The sequence below is a fragment of the Trachypithecus francoisi genome, unplaced genomic scaffold (assembly GCF_009764315.1).
Source record: "Trachypithecus francoisi isolate TF-2019V2 unplaced genomic scaffold, Tfra_2.0 Lachesis_group8, whole genome shotgun sequence".
Lineage (NCBI taxonomy): Eukaryota > Metazoa > Chordata > Mammalia > Primates > Cercopithecidae > Trachypithecus > Trachypithecus francoisi.
In genome coordinates, this window is record NW_022681473.1 from 93,392,454 (window position 1) to 93,418,813 (window position 26,360).

At 34.8% G+C, this 26,360-nt stretch overlaps 1 protein-coding gene across 1 annotated transcript in view; it reads left to right on the forward strand.

The window, feature by feature from the left end:
* The window catches only part of DYNC2H1 (dynein cytoplasmic 2 heavy chain 1), a 386,039-nt gene that overhangs the window by 123,602 nt on the left and 236,077 nt on the right, over positions 1 to 26,360 (forward strand). Inside the window, exons 60-65 of the mRNA XM_033204903.1 lie at positions 2,067 to 2,153; positions 4,900 to 5,026; positions 6,557 to 6,698; positions 7,294 to 7,403; positions 14,923 to 15,021; positions 16,825 to 16,948. Of these exons, the coding sequence (XP_033060794.1) occupies positions 2,067 to 2,153; positions 4,900 to 5,026; positions 6,557 to 6,698; positions 7,294 to 7,403; positions 14,923 to 15,021; positions 16,825 to 16,948 (689 nt within the window). The remainder of the gene's footprint in view (positions 1 to 2,066; positions 2,154 to 4,899; positions 5,027 to 6,556; positions 6,699 to 7,293; positions 7,404 to 14,922; positions 15,022 to 16,824; positions 16,949 to 26,360) is intronic.

The following is a 26,360-nucleotide window of genomic DNA, read 5'->3' on the forward strand; positions in this document are numbered from 1 at the left end:
AGGGAGACTGCAGTGGTGACCCAGTTCCTTCAAAGGGTCTGTGGATTCTTTTGGCTTCCCTAGTATGTTCCTGCAGTAGTTCTTGCAGCAAAAGCTCACCATGTGAGTCTCCACATGCTGCTCTGTCTGTCTGAGTGGGAGCTGCAAGGTAGTCCCGCCTGCTGTCTGTCACCTTAATCCTAATTGATCTATATTCTTGATTGTTCAATTTTTGATATTATCTATTAACTTCCTGCTGTGTATTAACAATTATTCATCTTATTTCCTTTCTTGTACACTTTTTTGTTCTATATATAAGAATTGCCTCCTTTTTTTAGTTGATTATATTTTTCTGTTTACATATCACAAATTTATCCATAGTTTTTCTGTCAGAGCCCTGAAACATCTTCATTGATCTGTGTGTTCTATTTATTTTTTCTTAGCTTTAGGCCTGCTGCTTAAGGCTGTGGTCTTGGAGCTTCCCTTCAGCAATGTTCTAGAGATTACCTGTTGTATTCTTTTATTGTGAATTCCTGTCTTTCTCTTCCTTCCTTTAGTTCTTAAGGTTTCTAGAACACATCTTCCATGGTAGAAAGAGTATATGGGCTGGAACATATTTTGAGATTTGCATGTCTAAAAGTATTTATAATATGTTATTGTATGTGATCAATAATTGGGTTATGTTTAAATACTAGACTAGAAATAGTTTTAGCTCACAGTTTTGAAGGCCTTATTCTATCAGCAATTCTCAAAATGTGGTTCCTAGACCGGCAGCATCAGCATCACTTTGGAACTTGTTAAAAGTGCAGATTTTTGAACTCCACCCAAACGAACTGATTCTGATTCAGATACATTGTGGGGGAGGGGACAGTAAGGCCTTGCAATCTCGGTTTTGACAGGTAATTTTGGTGTACACTAAAGTTTGAGAACCCCTGTTGTACTCTCTTCTAGAGTTCAGTGTTGCTTTTAGAAAGTCTAATGCTACTTTGATTCCCAGTGTCTTGTATATTACCCCATATTTTTAGGAAGTTAGGAAGCTTTCTTGACCTGTCTGATCTTTGGCTGTTAGTTATTAATCATGAGTTTTAGAAGTCTGACTGGAAGACCTGAGTGTGTGGCTTGGGCTCCTTGGCTGCTGAGCATCACTGTAAGGTGATCAAGTATGGACTGGCCATTTTATGGTGACCCCTTAATATTTGCGGGTATTTTGAGAGGATAGGGTGTCAGTCATTTTACTGTAAAGGAATCTTTATATCTTTTGCCTAGGGTGTGTGCATAGAGGTTGATGGAGATGAGTAGGGGCATAAGCTAGACTTGCAGCATTCTGGGTTATGTTAGAGGTAGTCAACTCTCAATAGAGGATGGATTCTGAGGTCAAACTGTTTGTAATATCAATTATTAAATAATCTTCTGTATTTGGCTTTATTGTTACCTTCAGAAGTATGTTTACATTTTCTGAACCTTTTAGGATTCTGCTTTTTTTTTGACTCCTCTTCATATAGGCATTTTAGCTTTTGGCTTTTTGCGTTCCGATATGTTAGTTATTACTTTTTAAAATTTTATTGAACTTTGAGGGTGCAGGAGGCTGAGGTGGGAAGATTGCTTGAGCCTAGGAGTTTGAGGCTGCAGTGGGCTCTGTTCAGACCACTGCACTACAGCCTGGGAGACGGAGTGAGACTCTGTCTCTTAAGAAAAGGAAATTATTTTTGAAATTTTTCCTATTTCATACTTTCCTCTTTTGATCTTTGTGCATATGTATCTTTCTTATTTTCTTGGCTTCATTTTAGTAGGGTTCTAGAAGGGATAGAAGATAAATAAATATGTTTACCGTTTTTATCCAGAAATGTACATGTATGAGTGTTTTTAAATATAGATTCCTAGAAGTGGTATAGTTGGGTCAGAGGAAACACTTTTAATTTTAGCATTGCTTTTCAAATTAAATTCTAAGTAAGGGTGTTATAATACTGAATTAATGACAGTTTTAATTGTCATATATTTACTGTAGGATTACATTGTAAGGTGCTGCTGCTGCTTATAGTTGGTATCTAAAATAGGAATGGCTTTTATAATATTGAGTTATATTTTAGGAATCTGAAGAAAACTGAAGACAGAAAAAGGAAACTAGAGGACCTCCTTAATTCTGTTGGTCAAAAGGTATCAGAACTCAAAGAAAAGTAAGTTATATTTTGAAGCGTATTTAGGATAATGCTGAGAGTGTTTACATTTGACATCTTGGTTTATTTCCTGTTTTGACTTTTAAGATTTTAGACTTTTATGTCAGATGAGGCTCTGGGACCCACTAGTCTATAAATTTTTTAAGGATACATTATTATGTTTAAAAATTCTATCCTTTTAACTTTTTTTTCTCCTTTGTGTTAAAAAAAAGTCTTCATGCAAATATTGTACTCAAGGATCATTTTTGAATATTATTAGTCTTAAAGCCTTTCATGTATAATAGTACAGGGTAGAAAATATTGGTATGGGAATTATAAATGTTAGAACATTTGCTTTTAAAAGTTGCGAATATTGAAAAACTGAATAATATCTGATTGAATACAGTATATGTTGAAGTGATGTGTCATGCTTCCTTTTTTTAATGGAAGCAAAATTAATTATTGCACCAAGAAATTAATCAGATTAAAACTGAATTTTTTCTCTATGTTCAGGAAACAATTCTCTCTCTGTCTCTCTGTCTCTCTCTCTCCCCCTCTCTCCCTTCCTCAGTTTCTCTTTCTCTCTCACTAATATATATTTGTAGAGAAATACTTATAGAAAAAAGCAAACCAAAAAGAAATCCCCAAACCAATAAACGCAGTATTTTCAATATTCCTGAACAATTATCATGTTAGAAATATAGGAAAGAAATCACATCAATTTTTTCCAGGTATTATTATTAGAGAAGTACAAGACAAATAAGTATAATGTATTATTTTCACTGTCATATGCTCACAATCAGCACTTAATATTCAGCTAATGCTCAAATATTTATTGAATAATTAGCTTATTATAGCAATATTTTGACTTCATTTATTAGTCACTTGCTGTGTTAGGTGTCATACTGGGTAATTTATGTATTCATTTCTTTAATCCTTAAAACAAAGATGAGAAGTAAATCTATTTCTGTTTAGCAGATTAGGAAGGTTAAAATTATATAGTCTTTTTTTTTTTTTTTTTTTTTTTTTTTTTTTTTTTTTTTTTGAGACGGAGTCTCGCAGTCGCCCAGGCTGGAGTGCAGTGGCGGATCTCAGCTCACTGCAAGCTCCGCCTCCGGGTTTACGCCATTCTCCTGCCTCAGCCTCCCGAGTAGCTGGGACTACAGGCGCCCGCCAACTCGCCCGGCTAGTTTTTTCTATTTTTTAGTAGAGACGGGGTTTCGCCGTGTTAGCCAGGATGGTCTCGATCTCCTGACCTCGCGATCCACCCGTCTCGGCCTCCCAAAGTGCTGGGATTACAGGCTTGAGCCACCGCGCCCGGCCAGTCTTTTTTGTTTAAATTTGAGCAGCTAATAAAATAATAAGCCATGTTAGATACTAGGTTTGTCTAATTCCATGAAGTTTCTGCTCTTAACCATTGCACCATACTACCATTATTTTGGAAGGATTATTGTGAGAACTTTTGGAATTAACTTTTAATTTCAAGTAAAACAGAATGACATTTTTCATTGTGGAGTCATTGATGAGAATGAATTAATGTTGGTTACCATGCTATTACTTATTATGATCCTTAATTAAGATTTAATTGACTCTAGGCCATGAATAACAGTCTTATTTTCTTACATATTAACAAAGAATAAAGGACTTGAAAAATAAGCATGATCTATCAATTTTTAAATTCTGATTTTACAAAATTAAAGAGATTTCTAATACAGCTTCTACAGAGATATGAGAGTTGATTTAATGCAACAATATTCATTGCAAAACCATGTTCAAGGTGTAGTATGAAATGTTGTGATCAATAAACATGCAGCTTTCTATTTCCAGGTTTTAGAACAGTGCTGTTTAATGGAATTTCATGAGATTATGGAAATGTTCTGTGCTCTTTGTTATCCAGTATTGTAGCCAGTTGTCTTATGTGGCTACTGAGCACTTGCAGTGTTTGTAATATGACTGAGGAATTGAATTTAAAATTTTATTTATCTTTAGTTAATTTAAATTTAAATAGCCACAAAGTGGCTAGTGGCTATTTGTCTATATTGGAGAAGTTGGTTCTAGAGTCTTATGTCTAGGGAAGGAAGGAAGAAGGCACTTAGAGAGACAATGAAATATACTATAAAGTGCATGCAACTTAGTGCCAGCCACATCTGTATATGAATTTTAGATCCTCTGCTGATTATTGATGAGAACCTGGGTAATAATTTCTTTGGGTTTAAGTTTACATATGTATAGCATACAATTTATAATACTTAACTTGAATATAGGGAGAGATTATATATAATGTACTAAAATGAATTTTGAAATTTTGTTTGTAGTTTTAGTGGTAAATGTTAGAGGGAGTTGGGCTGTGGGGTGAGGAAGGGTGTGGTTCGAAGCTACTCTAGGCAAATGGAACATTCTGAAGAACAAGGGAGATAAAGGATAGGATATTTACTGATAATGCAAAATTCTTCTGATATTGACATATATTAATGGTTTTGCTGATCAGTAATATAATGAAATAAAACTAGAAAGACAGATGGGATGTTTAGAATAGTGCCTTGAATGCCGTATTGGCAAATTTTTATATAATGTAGTAGAGCATGGAGGCCCTGTCAAGTTTTTTGTTAGTTTGTCTCTTCTATTAATGTTACTTTGTATGCAAACATTAATGGTATTATCATTGATTAAATTATGGCATAAAAGTTTACTTTATTACTTATGGATAATTTCATTAAATCTTTCCCAAATCCTTTTTGCTTTTAATTAAATTTTAATGTTTACATAGATTTCAGAGCAGGACTTCAGAAGCTGCAAAACTTGAAGCTGAAGTAAGCAAAGCACAAGAAACAATCAAAGCTGCAGAAGTCTTAATTAATCAGCTTGATAGAGAACATAAGAGATGGAATGCACAGGTCTGTTTGACAGAGGGGCCATGAGGAGTCTACCTTTAAAATCCAGGAAATCTATAATGTAATGTATGTTAAGAAAAAGGAGAGAAAGATCCATTAATTTGCACCTGGTTCAGGATAAATAATGTAGATATAAATGGCCATTATGTGAATTACTCTTTAAACAAAGTGTCTTTATATGAATAGAGTTTTAGGCGAAGCAGCCTATTTTCCTTTCAGTTCTGTATGTTATTGAGTGATGAGCAGGATGAAAATGAGTGGATGGAAAACTTAGTACTCCTTAGAATTTTCTTTGAATTTACCTTCACCAGGACAGTAATTTTAGGATTTGACACTGTAGGCTATTTATTTTTTCTTGAACTATTTTATTATTTTGACTTTTTAGTATTGTCTCTTGTTTTTTCTTGGTTTATTTCTGAAATCAGTTAAGCTTCCTTTCCTTTCCTTTCCTTTCCTGATCCTCCTCATCTGCTCACTAGTAATGTTGATTGTCCTTGTTATTCTCTTCCACAGCAGCTTTTTCTGCAACTATCTTGGGTGTTACCTCATCCCATCATAATATCACCTACACCTTAATAATGACCAGAGCTACATTTCCAGACTACTGAGTTTTAAATGTATATTTCCAACTATATATTAGACATTTGCATTTAATTGTCTCTCAGGAACTCAAACCCAACATGCCTAAATTATTTTCTTTTTCTCATTCCAAGTCTCCTTTATTTTCTATTTCACTGGAGGCATCTTCTCTGGGCATCAATACTAAAAATATATGGGTTGTCTTAGACTCTTCCCTGTTTACTTGTCATATCCATTTGCAAATATTCTTTGTGTTTGTCTTCTATCTTTAATGCCAATATTTCTTTGTTTCTCATCTGACTTTTTTAATGTCTTCCTCCTATCTGACCCTTTAATTAGTTCACCATTCATTTGTTAGCTGAATTATCTTTATAAAACCCAATCTGATTACGTTACTCATTGCTTGCTTAAATGCTTTCAATGGCTCACGTCACAGTTTGAAATAGAAACTCCTTTGCATGTCGTGGAAAACCTTTCACAATCTGCCTTTAATTAACTCTCTCTCTCTTCTTTCCTTTAATAGAACTACTCTTTCTGCTGAATCTTGTGCTTTATTTACAGTAACCTTTTTGCTAATGGGTCTTCATGCCATGCTGTAGCTTTGTTTTGTCCCTTTGTTCATTCTCTATGCCTTAATCTTAGTTTACAAAGTAATGCAAACTCACAGTTCACTGTGGTTGGGATGAAAGTTCTGCTTTCTTTAAAATCATTAAGAACTTTCAATGACTGAATATGTTTGTTTCTACAAATATATTAGGATTTTATACTTTTAAAAAATATCACAGCAGAGTCTGAGATCTTTTTGATATTTTTACATTTTGACTATTATATTCAAAACAAGGAGTTATTACTTGTGATTCTTCCCCCCACAATCAAAACCATAAAACTGTCATTTTCTTTAATGTTAGAACATACTCATATATCTCCCTCTTTCTTCGCTCTCTTTTTTTCCAGGTTGTAGAGATAACAGAGGAATTAGCTACTCTTCCTAAAAGAGCTCAACTTGCTGCTGCATTTATTACATATCTTTCTGCTGCTCCTGAGTCTCTGAGAAAAACCTGTTTGGAAGAATGGACCAAGTCAGCTGGTCTTGAGAGTTTGTATTTAGTTATTCCTGAATTTAAAATTTCAGTATACTAAAAATGGACACTTTGTTCTCTGTTATTTTACCTTTTTTAAATGGGGGAAATTTTTTATGGATCACAACAAGTATACCCTGGAGCTACTTTAGATTTGCCACATTCCACAAATGTTCTTGAATTTACTTTATTATTATGATTTTTCTATTCTTAAATCACTGTAAAAAACTGAGACGACTGAATTATTTTTGATATTGCATGGATGCAATTAAACATTATGTTACTTTTATTTTTATAATAATTTTATTTGATAGGCTGAGATGTAAGAACTTTAAAATTCCTCATGATTTTAGTGGTATTTTACAAAATTATTTTAGTTTGTGAAACATTCACTCAAAGAAATAGGACTTCATGGAGTTCCATTCTTTTGCGCTTTTTGTTTTTGTTTCTGACTTTTTTCTCCTTGGGTTTGGGTGTTAAATGTGGAAGAATGGGTTTCAAGTTAAGGACTGTTGTAGGACTTTTGTTTTGGAATAAATAGCTTTATTTCCTTCCCTTCATCAAGTACAAGATCATTGTAGTGAAGTATTTTCAATATCTTCAACTTTTCAGAATTTGGTCTGAGGAGATTTCTTTGTACTGAAAGTGAGCAGTTAATTTGGAAAAGTGAAGGCCTACCATCAGATGACCTTTCCATAGAAAATGCTCTTGTAATATTACAGGTAGTTAATTTATTTTAATTTTTTATTAGAAATGTTTTATTGTCAAGCTTGCTGTGGAAATTGTGTTCTTCATATTCTTAGTCTTTCACAGTTACCCTTTTCTTACTAAAATAAAAATAGTTTGCTAATGAAAACCTGTTAATGATTCAATTAGTGAATGTATGACTTTCAGTATAATTTATTTTTTACCTTAATATAAAAGTATAAAGTGGCATTCTTTTGATGGCAAAATGTTCTAAATTGTATTTCCTAATAGTAGTAGAAATATTTTAGGGATACCCAATTCATTGGTTATATAGTTTTTTCATGAGTACAGACTAGAGTATATGACTTCATAAATTTTATATTTTTATTTCATTTTATTTTGCCAAACAAAATTAGCAAAAAGTGAAGATAAGTTTTTGGCTTATCCTTTAGAGATAATCATACACATATTTTGGAAAATTGTTTTGTCACATAGTACAGATTTTCCAAAGCTGTTTAAAATAGAAAATAGCATAACCTTATTATCAGTGAATGTGAAAACCAAATTCAAAGCCATGTACACAAATAAATAATCACTTTGAATAAAGTTTGATTTTTCCCATTAACTTGGTTTACTTTTCTGATATGGAACTTGGAAGATAATTTTTACTTCTTGATGATGTGATTTTTCTATTCTTTCTGTCGATAGTTTATATTTCATAATAAGTATTAGTATTCCTTTTCCTCTTTGTAATCCTTCTCTCTGCCTACACACTATTTCCTTATTCTTATTTTTTAACTCCATAGTCTCAAAGAAAGCATGAACATTAAACACGCTCCTCTTTATGTAGCATAAACTGTATTATAAGATTCGTATTTTGGGTGCTGTTCATTACTTGATCATTTGTTCTGTTTTATTAGACTTATTAATCAGCTGACTATGCTTCAGCTCACTATATTGGTAACTTACCAGTAGAGAATTTGCTGACCACTAATTGAATAGTTTTGCCTTCTTTTAATTTGATTTTGCCTGTTTTTAAATTTACTTAAAAAAATTTTTAATTATTTTCACAATGGAATCACAAATATGAAACTCTAAATACTTATATAAGTAAATGTATTGCATTTTGGCAAACTATGTGCTTTTTATTATATTTATTATTCCCTCCCTAAGGTTTCATAGCCACCTCTTTTTCCTGTTTCAATAATCCAAGAAAGCAATTCATTGCAAAAAAAAAAAAAGTTTAAGAATTCTTTTCTATTCCATAAGAAACAAGGGGAGGGTGGTAAGTCTGTAGACAAAATATGTTTATCAGAATAATTTTTTTACTGATGTTAATTGAAAATGCTTAGTTTTGTATTCTGAATTGTCTTTCATGATGGATATGGGAAATTGCTTTTGAAATTAATAATAAGCCTAAATTTACTTTGTATTTAATATTGCTAAGCTCCTTTTAGATAATTACTTGCATTTATATGACAAAAGAAAAATCATTGGAAACATTTCTTAGAGTAATCAGTTATTTTGTTGAAATGAACTTGCCATTATGGTCAACACTCCATCTCAGTTTTAAGGTGTACTATATTTCAAATTAGTTGTTTAAGGGTGTGATTGGATAGCATATAATCTGTGACATCAACTCATTAACATCACCATGTATGTAAAATTAAATCTCTAAATATATATTAGTTGGGCTTCTGGGAAAAGATGGCTAGACATGATAAGTAAGATGCATTTGTGATTCAGAGGTATAATACATCTCATTAACTGTGCTAAAGCTGGCCTGGCATAGTGGCTCATGCTTGTAATCCCAGCACTTTGGGAGGCCGAGGTGGGTGGATCATCTGAGGTCAGAAGTTCGAGGCCAGTCAGAAGTTCGAGACCATGTTGGTATGGCCAACATGGTCTCTACTAGAAATATAAAAATTAGCTAGGCATTGTGGCATGCACCTGTAGCTCCAGCTACTCAGAAGGTTGAGGCGGGAGAATCGCTTGAACCTGGGAGGCAGAAGTTGCAGTGAGCCGAGATCATGTCACTGCATACTCCAGCCTGGGTGACAGAGTGAGACTTCTCAAAACACACACACACACACACACACACAACAATGCTAAAGCTTTTCTGAGGTTCTCCCTCTCAGTGGAGGAGGCTTTCCCTGAGGCCAGTGATTACTCAACAATTTCACTGATGCTAAGAAAGGCTTTTGTGTCTAAAACTATTCTTTTATTGGTCTTATAAAGATGCTTAAAATTGTCATATTTAGGTTAAGCTAACTATTGAAGTTCATGTATTGCCAGAGAGTGTAATTAGTCAAATCCTTTTATACCCTTGGTCTTACCACAGGAATTAGTTTTACTATGTTGGCAGAAAGCTCATATGACCTATGTCTTTGAGAGACAGGGAAAAATTTGACCATAGTGATCATATATCCTGGATTGCTTGGTCTATGGTTTGCACTTGTTGTCCTGATACAATTATTAATAGTTTTCCTTTCACTTTCAACAGTGTCGTGGTTTGGGTGATAAATTATATGATCTAATATTGGTCAACTCAGTGGATAATGGAAAGTATAAGGCTATTAGAAACTATGGAGAAGGTGTGAGTGAAAAGCATCCAGAAAGGAGGTGGAGAAGATGACTAATTTAAATATCAGATTTTATATGGGTTTTTCTTGTGAAGACATCTGTTGAATGTTTGTGTTTTATTGTTATAGACAGTTCAGTGTCAAATTGGTTTTAACTCAAAATTTCTGAGATTTTTTTCTTACTGCCTTTTGGTATATGCTAAGGAAATGCAAACTAATGTGATACTAGTCTAAGAATATAAAATTATGATGGTAAAATTTATAACTTCAAAGTTAACTTCCCCACATAGGAAAAAGTTTTTCAATCCTCACATAAGTAATAATAATAATCAATACTTGTGTAGTACTTATCATGTTGTGCATATATTACTATTTAATAATAAATAGGTAAAGCACTTAAACACATAACTCATGTAATTCTCAAATCAACCCAATCTATTAGATACATGTGTTATCTCCTTTATAGATAAGGAAATTGAGGCACAGAAGAGTTAATTCACTTACCTAAGGTCACATGGCTGTCAAGTGGTACAGCCAGGATTCAAACCCAGGCCATCTAGCTCCTGTCTATACACTTCTCATAGAAGTGTGTGTGTGTGGTGTGTGTGTGTGTGTGTGTGTGTGTGTGTGTTTCACCTTATTTATTTTATATTATTCTTGTTAATGTAACTCTTCTTAGTGAATCAAGAGATAGGCTTAATTTCATTTATAAAATGTTTTTGCTTTTATCCCATTTATAAGTATTAAAAATAGACATAATATTATAGAGTATACTAGGTGTTTTAAAAATTATCTCTTTCAAAAATATCCTTTGCCCAATCTTTTTTTCCTCCAAGGAGAGAAGAATTTAAATAGAGATTGTGTATCTTGAGTTTTTAACGTGTCTTCTGAACTATTGACTTATAGCTCTAACTACCTGTTAGATATTTTTACCTGAGCTTCCTAGGCAGCTCAAAATTTATCATCCTTTAACTGAATTCACCATTGTTTATTTTCTTTAAGTTAAGAATCTTCCAGTGGCCAATTGTAGCACATTTAAAGGAAAAAACTAGCAATTTATGATTTTAAATACCTGAGATGCCTAAAAGGTTGGGGTGAGCTTCTGAATTAAAATAATTTTTACCAGGAGATCTCTACCTTCATTTTATGAGATGGGTTCATTCTCAGATAGGTTCTCTTTACCCTTTGTTAGCCTTGACCTTTGGTGACTCCATGTTTACCTTTATTAGATTTTATGTTTCCAGACTAAAGATGTGTCATTCACTCCGTCTGCACCACAGATAATACGCCAGTCTCCCAAAAGGATTCTGATTGGTTAACTTAGATCATCTGCTCATATTGATAATCCATCAGAAATACATTTCGTGGGACATGCAGGGTAGGCAAGGTAGCTCTCTACTATAAAACTCATTTTTCTTCCCCTCTCACTCCCTAGAACCTGCTTCTCTTATTTTCTACCACCAGAGATATCACAGTCTTTTCTTGGTACAACCTGATGTACAACCCTGTACATCATTCTTACTATGCCTCTTTAATTTTTCATTCAATTAATTATTCAACTAATCTTGTCAAATCTATTTATCAGATGTCTCATGAATTCATCCTATTTTAATCACATCTGCTGCCAGTGACTTCATTTATGCTTTCATCATTTTGTGTCTGGATAAATATGTCATTATACCAGCTGGTTCCTTGTTTCCAGTACCACTTCCTTTACTGTTGTTGGAGTGATTTTCAAAAACATTAATCCATGGCCGGGCGCGGTGGCTCAAGCCTGTAATCCCAGCACTTTGGGAGGCCGAGACGGGCGGATCACGAGGTCAGGAGATCGAGACCATCCTGGCTAACATGATGAAACCCCGTCTCTACTAAAAAATACAAAAAACTAGCCGGGCGACGTGGCGGGCGCCTGTAGTCCCAGCTGCTTGGGAGGCTGAGGCAGGAGAATGGCGTAAACCCAGGAGGCGGAGCTTGCAGTGAGCTGAGACCCGGCCACTGCACTCCAGCCTGGGCGGCAGAGCGAGACTCCGTTTCAAAAAAAAAAAAAACATTAATCCGATCATAATATTGCCTCAATTAATGTATTTATTTCATTATCCTTAGACATGGCATAAAAAGCTGATCATGATCAGACAGACTCCAGATTACTCCTGCCATTTTATATGCATCATCTTTGCCCATATTTATTTTTCTCTAGCTACACCAGAGTGCTGTAAGTTTTCCATATACTCCAAACTTTTTTATTCCCCTCTATATCATGCTGTTGTTTTTGCCTGAAATGTTTTTCTTTCTTCACTTCTTTGCCTAGCTAATCTCTCTTGGCTTAGTTTGACTTGAATTGTTTTATAGCCATAACTTCACCTATCATCCTTCAGTAGCAACTTGTGCACCTTTTGATGATGAAATTTTTATTTTTGTGTCTTTATTACATGTAAAGTTATTGAGGTTAAGGAAATGTATTTTACTGATTTCTGTACTCCTTGTACTATCTTACTATAGTTGTTATCCAACATATAGATGAATTAATGAACAAATGAATAAATGAATGAAAGGTCAACATTTTTGGATTGAGTATAGTTGTAGAATTTAACTATATTTAATCATGGAATACAGAGATAAAATGTACCATAGAAATGTTATCTAAATCTGTCTGGACACATATGAATAAGACGACAACAAACTTGTAAGTACCCTTTGAAAAACTTAAGCATGTTTTCTTTGCTAAAAACATTTTGAAACATTACCTTTCTTCTTTTCATTTAACTGCATCAGATCATTGGTTTGAAATCATGGGTAAGAACTTTTTAAAAATTTAAAATAATTACTTTTGTAGTTAGGCAAAATGCAGAATTGTGAAATATTTGCTATTGAATGCTAGCATAAAATTAGATCAAAAACCTAGGTGCAGCGCCATGGTAACACTTCACAGGCTATTTGCTAACCACATCATTGTGCTTCGAGTAGTACATTTACATGATGGAGCAATAAGTGAAACCTCTGGTAGTAGATGCTGGGTGATGATCATACAGTGTAACATGGCAGGAGGTATGATAGGAGCAGTCTACTGTGGGTACAAGTGACAACAAGGTACCTTGTTTGTGGAGAATTTTAAAATACTAATAAAGCTGTTTTAATGTCGTTCATCTCTTTATTATCACCATGTGCTAGCAATTCTAAACAACACTGGTGATATAGAACTATTCGTCCACAGGGCAGATAATCCCCACTATCTCCCTCCCTCTTGGTGTGCCACTGAGATAACATGCATGCTCTTATTAGATATACAATGTTCCCCCCTTTTCTCCTGGGGATGTGTTCCAAGACCCTCAGTGGATGCCTGAAAGTTCAGGTAGTACTGAACCCATATATATATATATATATATACACACACACACACACACACACATACATATATATACACACACGGGGTTATACATTTTTGTAACACACATACATACTGTGTTATACATACATGCATATATATACATACATACTATGTTTTTTTCCTAAACATACATACTATAATAAAGTTCACTGTATAAGTTATACACAGTAAGAGATTAACAACAACAATGATAAAATAGAACAACTATAACAGTATACTGTAATAAAAGTTAAGTGAATGTAGTTTTTCTTTCTGCCTGTCAAAATAACGTATTTTACTGTACTCACCTGTTTTTGGACTGTGGTTGACCATGGGTAACTGAAACTATGAAAAGAAATTATTGATAAGGGGGATTGCTGCACCCCATTCTAAGTGTTCATCTTACTCTTTCATATGTGTTCTCTTATTCTTATAGCACACAATTCTATTACATTTTTCAAATAAATGTGAAAACTTAAGAAAAATTAGATCGGTTTAAATTTTACTAGGTAGCAATGATTGTTAGATGACTTTTAAATTTATCATTTATGATATATATTTTATACATATGTAATTGGCTTTCTTCTGTCTACTAAGTACCATTGTGTGTGGAGGGCATTTTCACTGGTGTCTAATTCCCTTTTTTTTTGAGATAGAGTCTCACTCTGTTGCCAGGCTGGAGTTCAGTGGGACGATCTTGGCTCACTGCAGCCTCCGCCTCCAGAGTTCAAGTGATTCTCCTGCCTCAGCCTCCCAAGTAGCTGAGACTACAGTCACGTGCCACCACACCTGACTAATTTTTGTATTTTAAATAGAGACAGGGTTTCACCGTGTTGGCCAGGATGGTCTTGATCTCTTGACCTCGTGATCCATCCGCCTCAGCCTCCCAAAGTGCTGGAATTACAAGCTTGAGCCACCGCACCAGGCCTAACTTCCTTTTTTTTTTATAATTTAATTAGTGCAGGATGTTCTGTAATGAATTTAGTTGTTAGTTCATTCATTAGATCTTAACCTACAGTCCATGTAATTTTCTCTTCTAGGGTACTCCTTTAGTAATATTAGATATGTACTGCTTTAGAAGAATTGTCTTAAAATGTAAGCAATTATATTGATAATTAGCAGTATTTTAATGATTTGCTCATATTTCTTTTTATGGCCTTTATAGTTTTTATTCAAAAAACCAATATATATGTATACTATATATATAGATAGATAGCTAAATAGATAGATAGGGAATAATTTGTGTATTTTAAAAGCCAAAAAGAATGGTGCAAATGACATCAGCTTGAGACTAAAGCTCTTGCTTAGCATAATGTTAGTACACATTTTCTGTGTTATTTTGTGTCAAGTAGGACTGTACTCTCTATACTCTGGCTAAATGTAATTACCCAATATTAACTCCTGGTCACTGAAAATGTATTAATATGGCTTCTGATGCAGTTAAAAACTGTATTTTTGTTTCTTTTTCATGGTTGTATATTTGTGTTCTCCAAAGCTTGAGAGAAAAGATCATTTAGTAATTGATTTATAATTTCTAGAAAACTATTTCCATTTAAATGAAAGCTTATAATCATTAAAAAACATTGCTTTTCCTTTTTTTTGAACTAGAGTCGAGTGTGTCCATTTCTTATAGATCCTTCTTCCCAAGCTACAGAGTGGTTAAAAACACATTTGAAAGACTCACGTTTAGAAGTTATCAATCAGCAGGTATGTATTAGTTATAATTTACATACCAATTAGGAATGACCTCTTATAGTGCAAAGATCTTTGAGTCTATAATCAGAAAACATAAACACTGGGTCCTATTGTGTGGGACCTGGGGTGAGAGATATAACTCTTAGCTTCAGTTTTCTACTTTGTAAAACAGAGATAAGAATATTTATTTGATTCTGGGTATTGATCTAAGCACTGGGAATTTAATAGTGAGTTCCTTCCTTTATGAAGATGACAGTCTAGTAGGTTGGAGAAACAATTAAATAAGCTTTACAGTAAGTCATGACTAATGACACAAGTATATGAGGCTGTAGAAGTAGGAGCTTCTAAGTTAGCTTGGAGACTCAGAAAAGCCTTCTAGCCTTTTAGCATATTTACCTCTGAATGCCTCTCATAATTTCCAATTTCTTTAAATTATTGACAGACATCTTTAATGTATCCCAAGATTTGATAGTTGTTCAGTGAAATGTAATCATAGTCTTTTGGGTAGTGACTTCTCAGTTTCATGTTTATCTTGCAGAGGAAATTATTTTTGGTTAGGTTTTTATTATTTTTTTAAAGGAAGACTAGTATATGATTAATTTTCATACATAATTTTCAGGTGTTTCAAAAATTACCTCTAAAAGTTACTTTACTTGTAAAATGGGGCTATCTACCTAATTTTTTTGTGGTAAGAATAATTACAAATTAGATAATATATAAAAATACTTTAATGATCACTTATGGTTTGCAATATTATATATAATATTACATATAGTTATAGATATACAGTCATATACATATAAGTAACTATACTGTATCTCTCTATACAGTTATATACATTATAAGTACTATAGATCAAGTTATAGTTATATACATTTAATTATATAACTATATTATATATCTTATATACATGTAAGTATATAACTACATATATATCTATAATTATACGTATATGCATATAGGTACTATATATAGTTATATACATGTAAGTAGCTATATAGTTACTGTTATATATATGTACATACACACATATATACACACACACACCACACATACACACACACCACACATACACACACATACACACACAGACACATGCCTGGAGTGATATTTAAAACTACTCCTTCCCTATCTAGAAAGCCTTAAAATTCTTGATTATTGAATTTTGTCTGAAGGTTCTTTTCAGAATTATTAGACCTATCCACCAAGAAAAGTTTACTAGAATTCATCATCTTGCCTTTTTTCCCCCATTCAGTGTGTGATTCTGAACATAAGCAAAGTAGGGTTCTTATTAATACCTAGGTGAATAATTTATTGCATATAGAATTTGAAGTTGTGTTTCTATAACATTTTGAAATTACTGTAGAAAATTGAAGAAAGGCTTTTGTATTTTGGGCGAAATACAGAGTTGCTATTCAGTGGTTACAGTCATACAAGATGAGAAAGGTCTAGAGATCTGTTTTGCAACATTGTGCTCATAGTTAACAATTCTGTACTGTACACCTAAATATTGGTAAAGAGGTTAGATCTCAGGTTATGTGGATTTCTTTTTTAACCACAATTTTAAAAATGTTAAAACTCTTTATTTTTCTTATTTGTGTATTTAAATTGTGAAATTTTTTTGATAATTTATTCAACTAAAATGATTACCAAATACTTATGAGTAGAAAAACAATAATTAATAATTTGAATTATTAACATGTATATTAAATTTTTAAACATGCATATTATTCCTATTAATATCTTCATAATCTTTAAGCATGTTTATAAAATTAAAGTAATAAAATAATTAATATTTTTCTTTTATTCAATTAGGATAGTAACTTTATCACAGCTCTTGAATTAGCAGTACGTTTTGGGAAAACCCTTATTATACAAGAGATGGATGGCGTAGAACCTGTTCTTTATCCATTATTGAGACGAGATCTGGTTGCTCAAGGTAAATAATTGACACTTTCCAGAGTGTAAATATTTTTAAAATTTCCAAAGTAAGTAATTAAACCAGGTGCAAGCTTTCAAGAGTCCTCTTGCAGTAGCATCACGCATGATGGGCTTAATTCCTTTAGCAATAAGTTGTGACAATATGTGTAAAATGTTACTTATCAGGGAAGCTCAGTAGAGACCTAGTATCCATAGTGTACTGGGGGTTGATTATGTAAGCACACTCTCCCTAGCACATTACAGAATTCTAGTCTCCCTGAAGGAAAGCAGGTGTAGCATAAACCATATTGTTTGTACAAACAGTTTAGGCACAGTGAGCCACTTTTTTGAGTTCTGAGGATGATGGGAATTCTCCCAAAATCTAAGTTCCCAGGTGCTAGTTATGGGCCAACATTACAAACAGCCCTTTCTAAAGAGTCTCAGGATTGCTATGTTAACTCTTTTCTGCGTAGGAACCCAGCCCAGTCTTGGATTATTAGAAAGAGATTCCTAGAAACTTAAAGAGCATATCACGCAAAGTGTATACATATACATATATAGACATGCACATATATGTACATGTATGTATGCTACGTATGTTGCTAACACAGCAAACTTTAAATAGAAAATTGGTGTTACTGGGGCAAGACAGAGAAATAACAAAGCGTGCACTATTCTTTAATGATCTATTGTCCCTCATGTAGATATGCTTGGCCTAGTACTGGTTGATATCTTAGGAGAACTCAAGTAGTGGGACCTTTGCCTTTGTAACATTATCCTCTTAATTTATTTTATGGGCATAAAGGGCAGGGAACAGCTGAGCTGCTATATAAGAAGCTTTGTAATCAAGAAAGTGACCTTGCTAGAATGGGGTTGTCTTGCAGAGCTCAGTTTCTAGTCCTTCTGTTGGGGGTAACTCAGATCTGCTGAGCTAGTTTCTTGCTATGCTATCTTAAGGAGGAGAAAATGAACCTTTAGGGCCATCTCAATTTGACATTCTTCATTCTATACGGTAGTCCTGAAGGACTCATTAAATACAAATCTCCGTGAGTTCTGGTTAGTGTTAGGTTTTAATGGTTTATGTGGCATTGTCTGAGTATAGAGTGTTGACTAGATCCCCTGAAAAGAGTGATAAATTTTATATCATGATTGGTTCACATTTTGAGCTGTTCTAGGTAGTTGTGCAAGGTTATTTAGGTCAATTTGTTTATGTCAGAATTAGGAAAAGAGAGTTAATCATTGCCCCATCTTACTTTTTCCATCTTCTCTCCAGGGTTGGGTGTATTCATGTCACTCTAGTTTATAATTCCCTTTGTGTATATCCCAGATATTGTCCTTTTCAAGAGTGATAAATTACACGAGTTGCCATTTTTTCATCATACGTTAACTCTGGGGACAGAGGATGGTAGTCCTAGAACACATAAAACAAAGTTTGTGCCAAGTTTGTTTACATCCCAGTGTCCTTAATCTAAGATATACGAATTGCTTTTCTACTTACTGTGTTTAAAGCAGACATAAATACAGGAATAGAATGTACTTCTCTTCTATAAATTTATGCTCTTCAAAAATCTTCTTAAGTATTTATTGATCATAGAAGAGCAAGGTATACTTCTTCAAATTCTCTTTTTTTTTTTTTATTATACTTTAAGTTCTAGGGTACATGTGCACAACATGCAGGTTTGTTACATATGTATACTTGTGCCATGTTGGTGTGCTGCACCCGTTAACTCGTCAGCACCCATCAACTCATCATTTACATCAGGTATAACTCCCAGTGCCATCCCTCCCGCCCTCCCCCTTCCCCATAATAGGCCCCAGTGTGTGATGTTCCCCTTCCAGAGTCCAAGTGATCTCATTGTTCAATTCCCACCTATGAGTGAGAACATGCAGTGTTTGGTTTTCTGTTCTTGCGATAGTTTGCTGAGAATGATGGTTTCCAGCTGCATCCATGTCCCTACAAAGGACACGAACTCATCCTTTTTCATGGCGGCGTAGTATTCCATGGTATATATGTGCCACATTTTCTTAATCCAGTCTGTCACTGATGGACATTTGGGTTGATTCCAAGTCTTTGCTATTGTGAATAGTGCTGCAATACACATACGTGTGCATGTGTCTTTATAGCAGCATGATTTATAATCCTTTGGGTATATACACCCAGTAATGGGATGGCTGGGTCATATGATATTTCTAGTTCTAGATCCTTGAGGAATCGCCATACTGTTTTCCACAATGGTTGAACCAGTTTACAATCCCACCAACAGTATAAAAGTGTTCCTATTTCTCCACATCCTCTCCAGCACCTGTTGTTTCCTGACTTTTGAATGATTGCCATTCTAACTGGTGTGAGATGGTATCTCATTGTGGTTTTGATTTGCATTTCTCTTATGGCCAGTGATGATGAGCATTTTTTCATGTATCTGTTGGCTGTATGCATGTCTTCTTTTGATACCCTCTGCCCACTTTTTGGTGGGGTTGTTTTTTTCTCGTAAATTTGTTTGAGTTCTTTGTAGATTCTGGATATTAGCCCTTTGTCAGATGAGTAGATTGCAAAATTTTTCTCCCATTCTGTAGGTTGCCTGTTCACTCTGATGGTAGTTTCTTTTGCTGTGCAGAAGCTCTTTAGTTTAATTAGATCCCATTTGTCAATTTTGGCTTTTGTTGCCGTTGCTTTTGGTGTTTTAGACATGAAGTCCTTGCCCATGCCTATGTCCTGAATGGTGTTACCGAGGTTTTCTTCTAGGATTTTTATGGTTTTAGGTCTAACATTTAAGTCTCTAATCCATCTTGAATTAATTTTCGTATAAGGAGTAAGGAAAGGATCCAGTTTCAGCTTTCTACTTATGGCTAGCCAGTTTCCCCAGCACCATTTATTAAATAGGGAATCCTTTCCCCATTTCTTCTTTTTGTCAGGTTTGTCAAAGATCAGATGGCTGTAGATGTGTGGTATTATTTCTGAGGGCTCTGTTCTGTTCCATTGGTCTATACCTCTGTTTTGGTACCAGTACTATGCTGTTTTGGTTGCTGTAGCCTTGTAGTATAGTTTGAAGTCAGGTAGCATGATGCCTCCAGCTTTGTTCTTTTGACTTAGGATTATCTTGGCAATGCAGGGTCTTTTTTGGTTCCATATGAACTTTAAAGCAGTTTTTTCCAATTCTGTGAAGAAAGTCATTGGTAGCTTGATGGGGGCAATGGCATTGAATCTATAAATTACCTTGGGCAATGTGGCCATTTTCATGATATTGATTCTTCCTATTCATGAGCATGGTATGTTCTTCCATTTGTTTGTGTCCTCTTTGATTTCACTGAGCAGTGGTTTGTAGTTCTCCTTGAAGAGGTCCTTTACATCCCTTGTAAGTTGGATTCCTAGGTATTTTATTCTCTTTGAAGCAATTGTAATGGAAGTTCATTCATGATTTGGCTCTCTGTTTGTCTGTTACTGGTGTATAAGAATGCTTGTGATTTTTGCACATTGATTTTGTATCCTGAGACTTTGCTGAAGTTGCTTATCAGCTTAAGGAGGTTTTGGGCTGAGATGATAGGGTTTTCTAAATATACAATCATGTCATCTACAAACAGGGACAATTTGACTTTTTCTTTTCCTAACTGAATACCCTTAATTTCTTTCTCTTGCCTGATTGCCCTAGCCAGAATTTCCAACACTATGTTGAATAGGAGTGGTGAGACAGGGCATCCCTGTCTTGGGCCAGTTTTCAAAGGGAATGCTTCCAGTTTTTGCCCATTCAGTATGATATTGGCTGTGGGTTTGTCATAAATAGCTCTTATTATTTTGAGATATGTTCCATGAATACCGAATTTATTGAGAGCTTTTAGCATGAAGGGCTGTTGAATTTTGTCAAAGGCCTTTTCTGCATCTATTGAGATAATCATGTGGTTTTTGTCTTTGGTTCTGTTTATATGCTGGATTAGTAATGTTTATTGATTTGCATATGTTGAACCAGCCTTGCATCCCAGGGATGAAGCCCACTTGATCATGGTGAATAAGCTTTTTGATGTGCTGCTGGATTCAGCTTGCCAGTGTTTTATTGAGGATTTTTGCATTGATGTTCATCAGGGATATTGGTCTAAAATTCTCTTTTTTTGTTGTGTCTCTGCCAGGCTTTGGTATCAGGATGATGTTGGCGTCATAAAATGAGTTAGGGAGGATTCCCTCTTTTTCTATTGATTGGAATAGTTTCAGAAGGAATGGTACCAACTCCTCCTTGTACCTCCGGTAGAATTCAGCTATGAATCCGTCTAGTCCTGGACTTTTTTTGGTTGGTAGGCTATTAATTATTGCCTCAATTTCAGAGCCTGCTATTGGTCTATTCAGGGATTCAACTTCTTCCTGATTTAGTCTTGGGAAAGTGTAAGTGTCCAGGAAATTATCCATTTCTTCTAGATTTTCTAGTTTATTTGCATAGAGGTGTTTATAGTATTCTCTGATGGTAGTTTGTATTTCTGTGGGGTTGGTGGTGATATCCCCTTTATCATTTTTTATTGTGTCTCTTTGATTCTTCTCTCTTTTCTTCTGTATTAGTCTGGCTAACGGTCTATGAATTTTGTTGATCTTTTCAAAAAACCAACTCCTGGATTCATTGATTTTTTTGAAGGGTTTTTTGTGTCTCTATCTCCTTCAGTTCTGCTCTGATCTTAGTTATTTCTTGCCTTCTGCTAGCTTTTGAATGTATTTGCTCTTGCTTCTCTAGTTCTTTAAATTGTGATGTTAGGGTGTCAATTTTAGATCTTTCCTGCTTTCTCTTGTGGGCATTTAGTGCTGTAAATGTCCCTCTACACACTGCTTTCAGTGTGTCCCAGAGATTCTGGTATGTTTTATCTTTGTTCTCGTTGGTTTCAAAGAACATCTTTATTTCTGCCTTCGTTTCGTTATGTACCCAGTAATCATTCAGGAGCAGGTTGTTCAGTTTCCATGTAGTTGAGCGGTTTTGATTGATTTTCTTAGTCCTGAGTTCTAGTTTGATTGCAGTGTGGTCTGAGAGACAATTTGTTATAATTTCTGTTTTTGTACATTTGCTGAGGAGTGCTTTACTTCCAACTATGTGGTCAATTTTGGAATAAGTGTGATGTGGTGCTGAGAAGAATGTATATTCTGTTGATTTGGGGTGGAGAGTTCTATAGATGTCTATTAGGTCCGCTTGGTGCAGAGTTGAGTTCAATTCCTGGATATCCTTGTTAACTTTCTGTCTCGTTGATCTGTCTAATGTTGACAGTGGGGTGTTGAAGTCTCCCATTATTATTGTATGGGAGTCTAAGTCTCTTTGTAAGTCTCTAAGGACTTGCTTTATGAATCTGGGTGCTCCTGTATTGGGTGCATATATATTTAGGAGAGTTAGCTCTTCCTGTTGAATTGATCCCTTTACCATGATGTGATGGCCTTCTTTGTCTCTTTTGATTTTTGATGGTTTAAAGTCTGTTTTATCAGAGACTAGGTTTGCAACCCCTGCTTTTTTTTGTTCTCCATTTGCTTGGTAGATCTTCCTCCATCCCTTTATTTTAAGCCTATGTGTGTCTCTGCATGTGAGATGGGTCTCCTGAATATAGCAAACTGATGGGTCTTGACTCTTTATCCAAAAGCTACGTACCCAGCGCAAAGAAACTAAAACTCTTGGAAAAAGAATGGAAGAATGTGTAACTAGAATAATCAATGCAGAGAAGGCCATAAACGAACTGATAGAGGTAAAAACCATGACACAAGAGATCTGTGACAAATGCATAAGCTTCAGTAACTGACTTGATCAACTAGAAGAAAGAGTATCAATGATTGAAGATCAAATGACTGAAATGAAGCGAGAAGAGAAGTCTAGAGAAAAAAAAGGAAAAAGAAATGAACAAAGCCTTCAAGAAATATGGGATTACGTGAAAAGACCAAATCTACGTCTGATTGGTGTGCCCGAAAATGAGTGGGAAAATGAAACCAAGTTAGAAAACACTCTTCAGGATATCATCCAGGAGAACTTCCCCAACCTAGTAAGGCAGGCCAACATTCAAATTCAGGAAATACAAAGAATGCCACAAAGATACTCCTCGAGAAGAGCAACTCCAAGATGCATAATTGTCAGATTCACCAAAGTTGAAATGAAGGAAAAAAATGTTAAGGGCAGCCAGAGAGAAAGGTCGGGTTACCCACAAAGGGAAGCCCATCAGACTAACAGCAGATCTCTCGGCAGAAACTCTCCAAGCCAGAAGAGAGTGGGGGCCAATATTCAACATTCTTAAAAGAATTTTCAACCCAGAATTTCATATCCAGCCAAACTAAGTTTCATCAGATGCTTAGAGATTTTGTCACCACCAGACCTGTCCTACAAGAGATCCTGAAGGAAGCACCAAACATGGAAGGGAACAACAGGTACCAGCCATTGCAAAAACATGCCAAAATGTAAAGACCATTGATGCTAACAAGAAACTGTAACAACTAACGAGCAAAATAACCAGCTAATATCACAATGACAGGATCAAGTTCACACATAACAATATTAACCTTAAATGTAAATGGACTAAATGGTCCAATTCAAATTCTCTTTCTTTCTCTCTCTCTCTCTCTTTTTTTTTTCAACTTTGTTTCCTATGTGCTTAGGAGCTCAGCCAAGGCAGAAGGTAGACGTGGCAATTTGCAGTTGGTAAATAGTTGAAGACAATTGGACCAGCTAACTGTATAGAAGTTGTTCAGGTAGAGGCTAGTGTAGTTGGCTAATAGTTTTAAGTTTTATGAACAGTAGACATCAAAAGTATTTTTTATTAAGCATTCCAGTCCTTTATGGTTGTTTTATTTCCATGTTGAGTTTGAGTATGGAACCAGGAATTATACTAGAGATGACAGCTAAACATTTGTGGTTGGTTCTTTCAGTCCAGATGCCTCCCTTTAGGCATGAGTGCTTCAGAGACAGGCATATATGTATAAGCAACATAAAGGTTAAATTTGTGATTGATTGTTGTCTCTGTTTTCAAAAGGTATTTCTTCATATGGATGTGTCTTTCGTAGTCCGATTGCATCTGGGTGACCCAATGGCCCGAAGACCGGTAGATCAGTGTTTTTCTGTTAGGAGCAGTTTTGTCTCCTAGAGAATATTTGGCAATGTCAGGAGACATTTTTGGGTGTCACAGCTGGAGTGGAGGGCCACTATGCTAGAGACATCTTAAAATGGACGGGACAACTACCTACAACAAATAATTTCTCAGCACAAATTGTCAATAGTGCTAAGGTTGAGAGACCTTAAGCTAGTTCCCTAATTCCAACCCATGAGTCTCTGGACAGGTATATTTTAGTTGGTCTCAGAGTGGCATATTTTCTAGCCAGGAACACTACTTGAAGTGAGCTCATTGTACAGAATATCCAATGCTATCGATTGCCAGAAATTGTACTTGTGGCTAGTTGATGGGTAGAGCATTGCATTGGATTTGCTCATCTGTGAGATTATTTGTAGATATCTGTAATTCTGTGTACCTGAAGGATATAGGAACCAAAGACAAGGATTGATTTACAGTTGCCTCAATTACTTCCAAAGCTGCCTCTTGCAAGGGCTGTGATTTAAACCTAGCCACATTTGTGTACAAGATATACGGGCTATGGTAAAATTTCCAGGGATGGAACATGCTGCTTTTTATAGACCAAGAGGGTATTCAGATGTCAGTTATCTTTCTTTCTTTGTATTCAGTGGCTGTAAAGTAAGCAGTTTGTCTATAATGGGCTGTGGGGTATCTCTTTGTGAAATCTTTATTTCCTTCTTTGGGTGCCAGAGATTTAGATTTGCCTTTAATTAAGTCCCATTCATCTTGAGTTAGTTGTGCCTGAGTGGTATGCAATACGATGTGAAAAGTTTTCCCACTGGAGACCATTATCAAAATTGTATCTATATAATGGAATGGAATTTGGACCTATGTAGAGGTTCTCATGGTACTTGAATTCATCTAACTCAGTTGATAATATATTTCTGAAGAGTCTGGACCTATAAAGGTGTCCTGCTTATAATAGCTGAACTGATTTTGGTCTTCTTCCCAAAAGAATATAAAAAATAAATAATTATTAATGATTAACAATATCCCAGTCTACATACTAAGTATCAGTTATGACAGCAGTTTTTATAGTCATTGTTATGTCAGGTACTATGGAATCTATGATGGCCACTGCCTGGTTTAAATTTGAATGGTCATAGTAAACCTTCAAGCAGCATTAGTTTCCAAAATTCAGACAGATGAAATTGTGGAGCACCCCTGCCTGGTGTAAAAACACAGATTCTTTTTCACTTTCTGTCATAATACATTTCTTTCAGCTGTAAATATTGATAGTGTTTGGGTATACCTTATAGGTTGATCTTGCCTGAATCTTTATCTGATTGTTATAGAAGTAACCAAAGATATCACTATGAATGTATCTAAATATATTCATGTATCCAAGCACCCCAAATATTCATTCTATTATACATGTTGACTGAAAAAAACAAACAACAACAACAAAAAATACCCAAGCCTGATGTTGGTTCAGAAAACAACAATAGCCATGTAAATTGGCACTTTCCCTGGCAAGGATCCAGAGACCAAATCTTGTACCTGTACCTAATCATTCTGTCTTTAGTTATCTAAAGTACAACACAGATTTTGTGTTCAGAGGAAAAAAGTAATCAAAATTAACTGCATCACAAGTTAATTCCAATGTAAATTAAGAATTCATACAGTTAAGACTGTGTTGGTCTCTCTAGTTCTACATTTGATATTTTCTGTAAGAGATGAGACTTACACTGAAGAGTCTTTTTTAGACAATAAAATATTTATTTTAAAATATTTTCAAAAATGTTGTATCAAAGTAGTACGCGCATGGGTTATAAAGTCAAATGATACAGAAGTGCAGCAGCATTCTGTTCCTCCCCTCCCATGACTAGTTCTACTCACCAAAGAACACCATTTATTTTTTAATTTTTTATGTAAATATAAATATGCAGAAAGAAAATAATACCTAAATTTATAGCTACTGAGTTTTTACAAATTGAATACACCTGTATAAACACCCAAACCAAGACATAACAGCTTTATTAGCACTCCAGAAGCCCTCTTATTTAGCACACCCCTGCTCCACAAGGATAACCACATTCCTAACTTATAAGAGCATAGAGAAGTTTTGCTTTTTTTGTACTTTGAGCAAATGAGAAAGAAAAAAAGTAGCACCTAACTACTCTAGACTGAGATCTGGCCAGGTTCTAATAGCTTGGCTTTTGTGTACTCCTGTTGAACATAAATCATTTCACAAAACACCAACATTAGAGAGGTCACTCTCTGACCACAGTCATGTTTGAGCACCAAAAACAGGAATACTTTCCATAACACAAAAATAACCAAACATTCTCTTATCCCAGTTAATATGACTCCTGCTTCTTTACCAATTACACTTTAGTCCCACTCCATTTCTTTTACCTCCTACA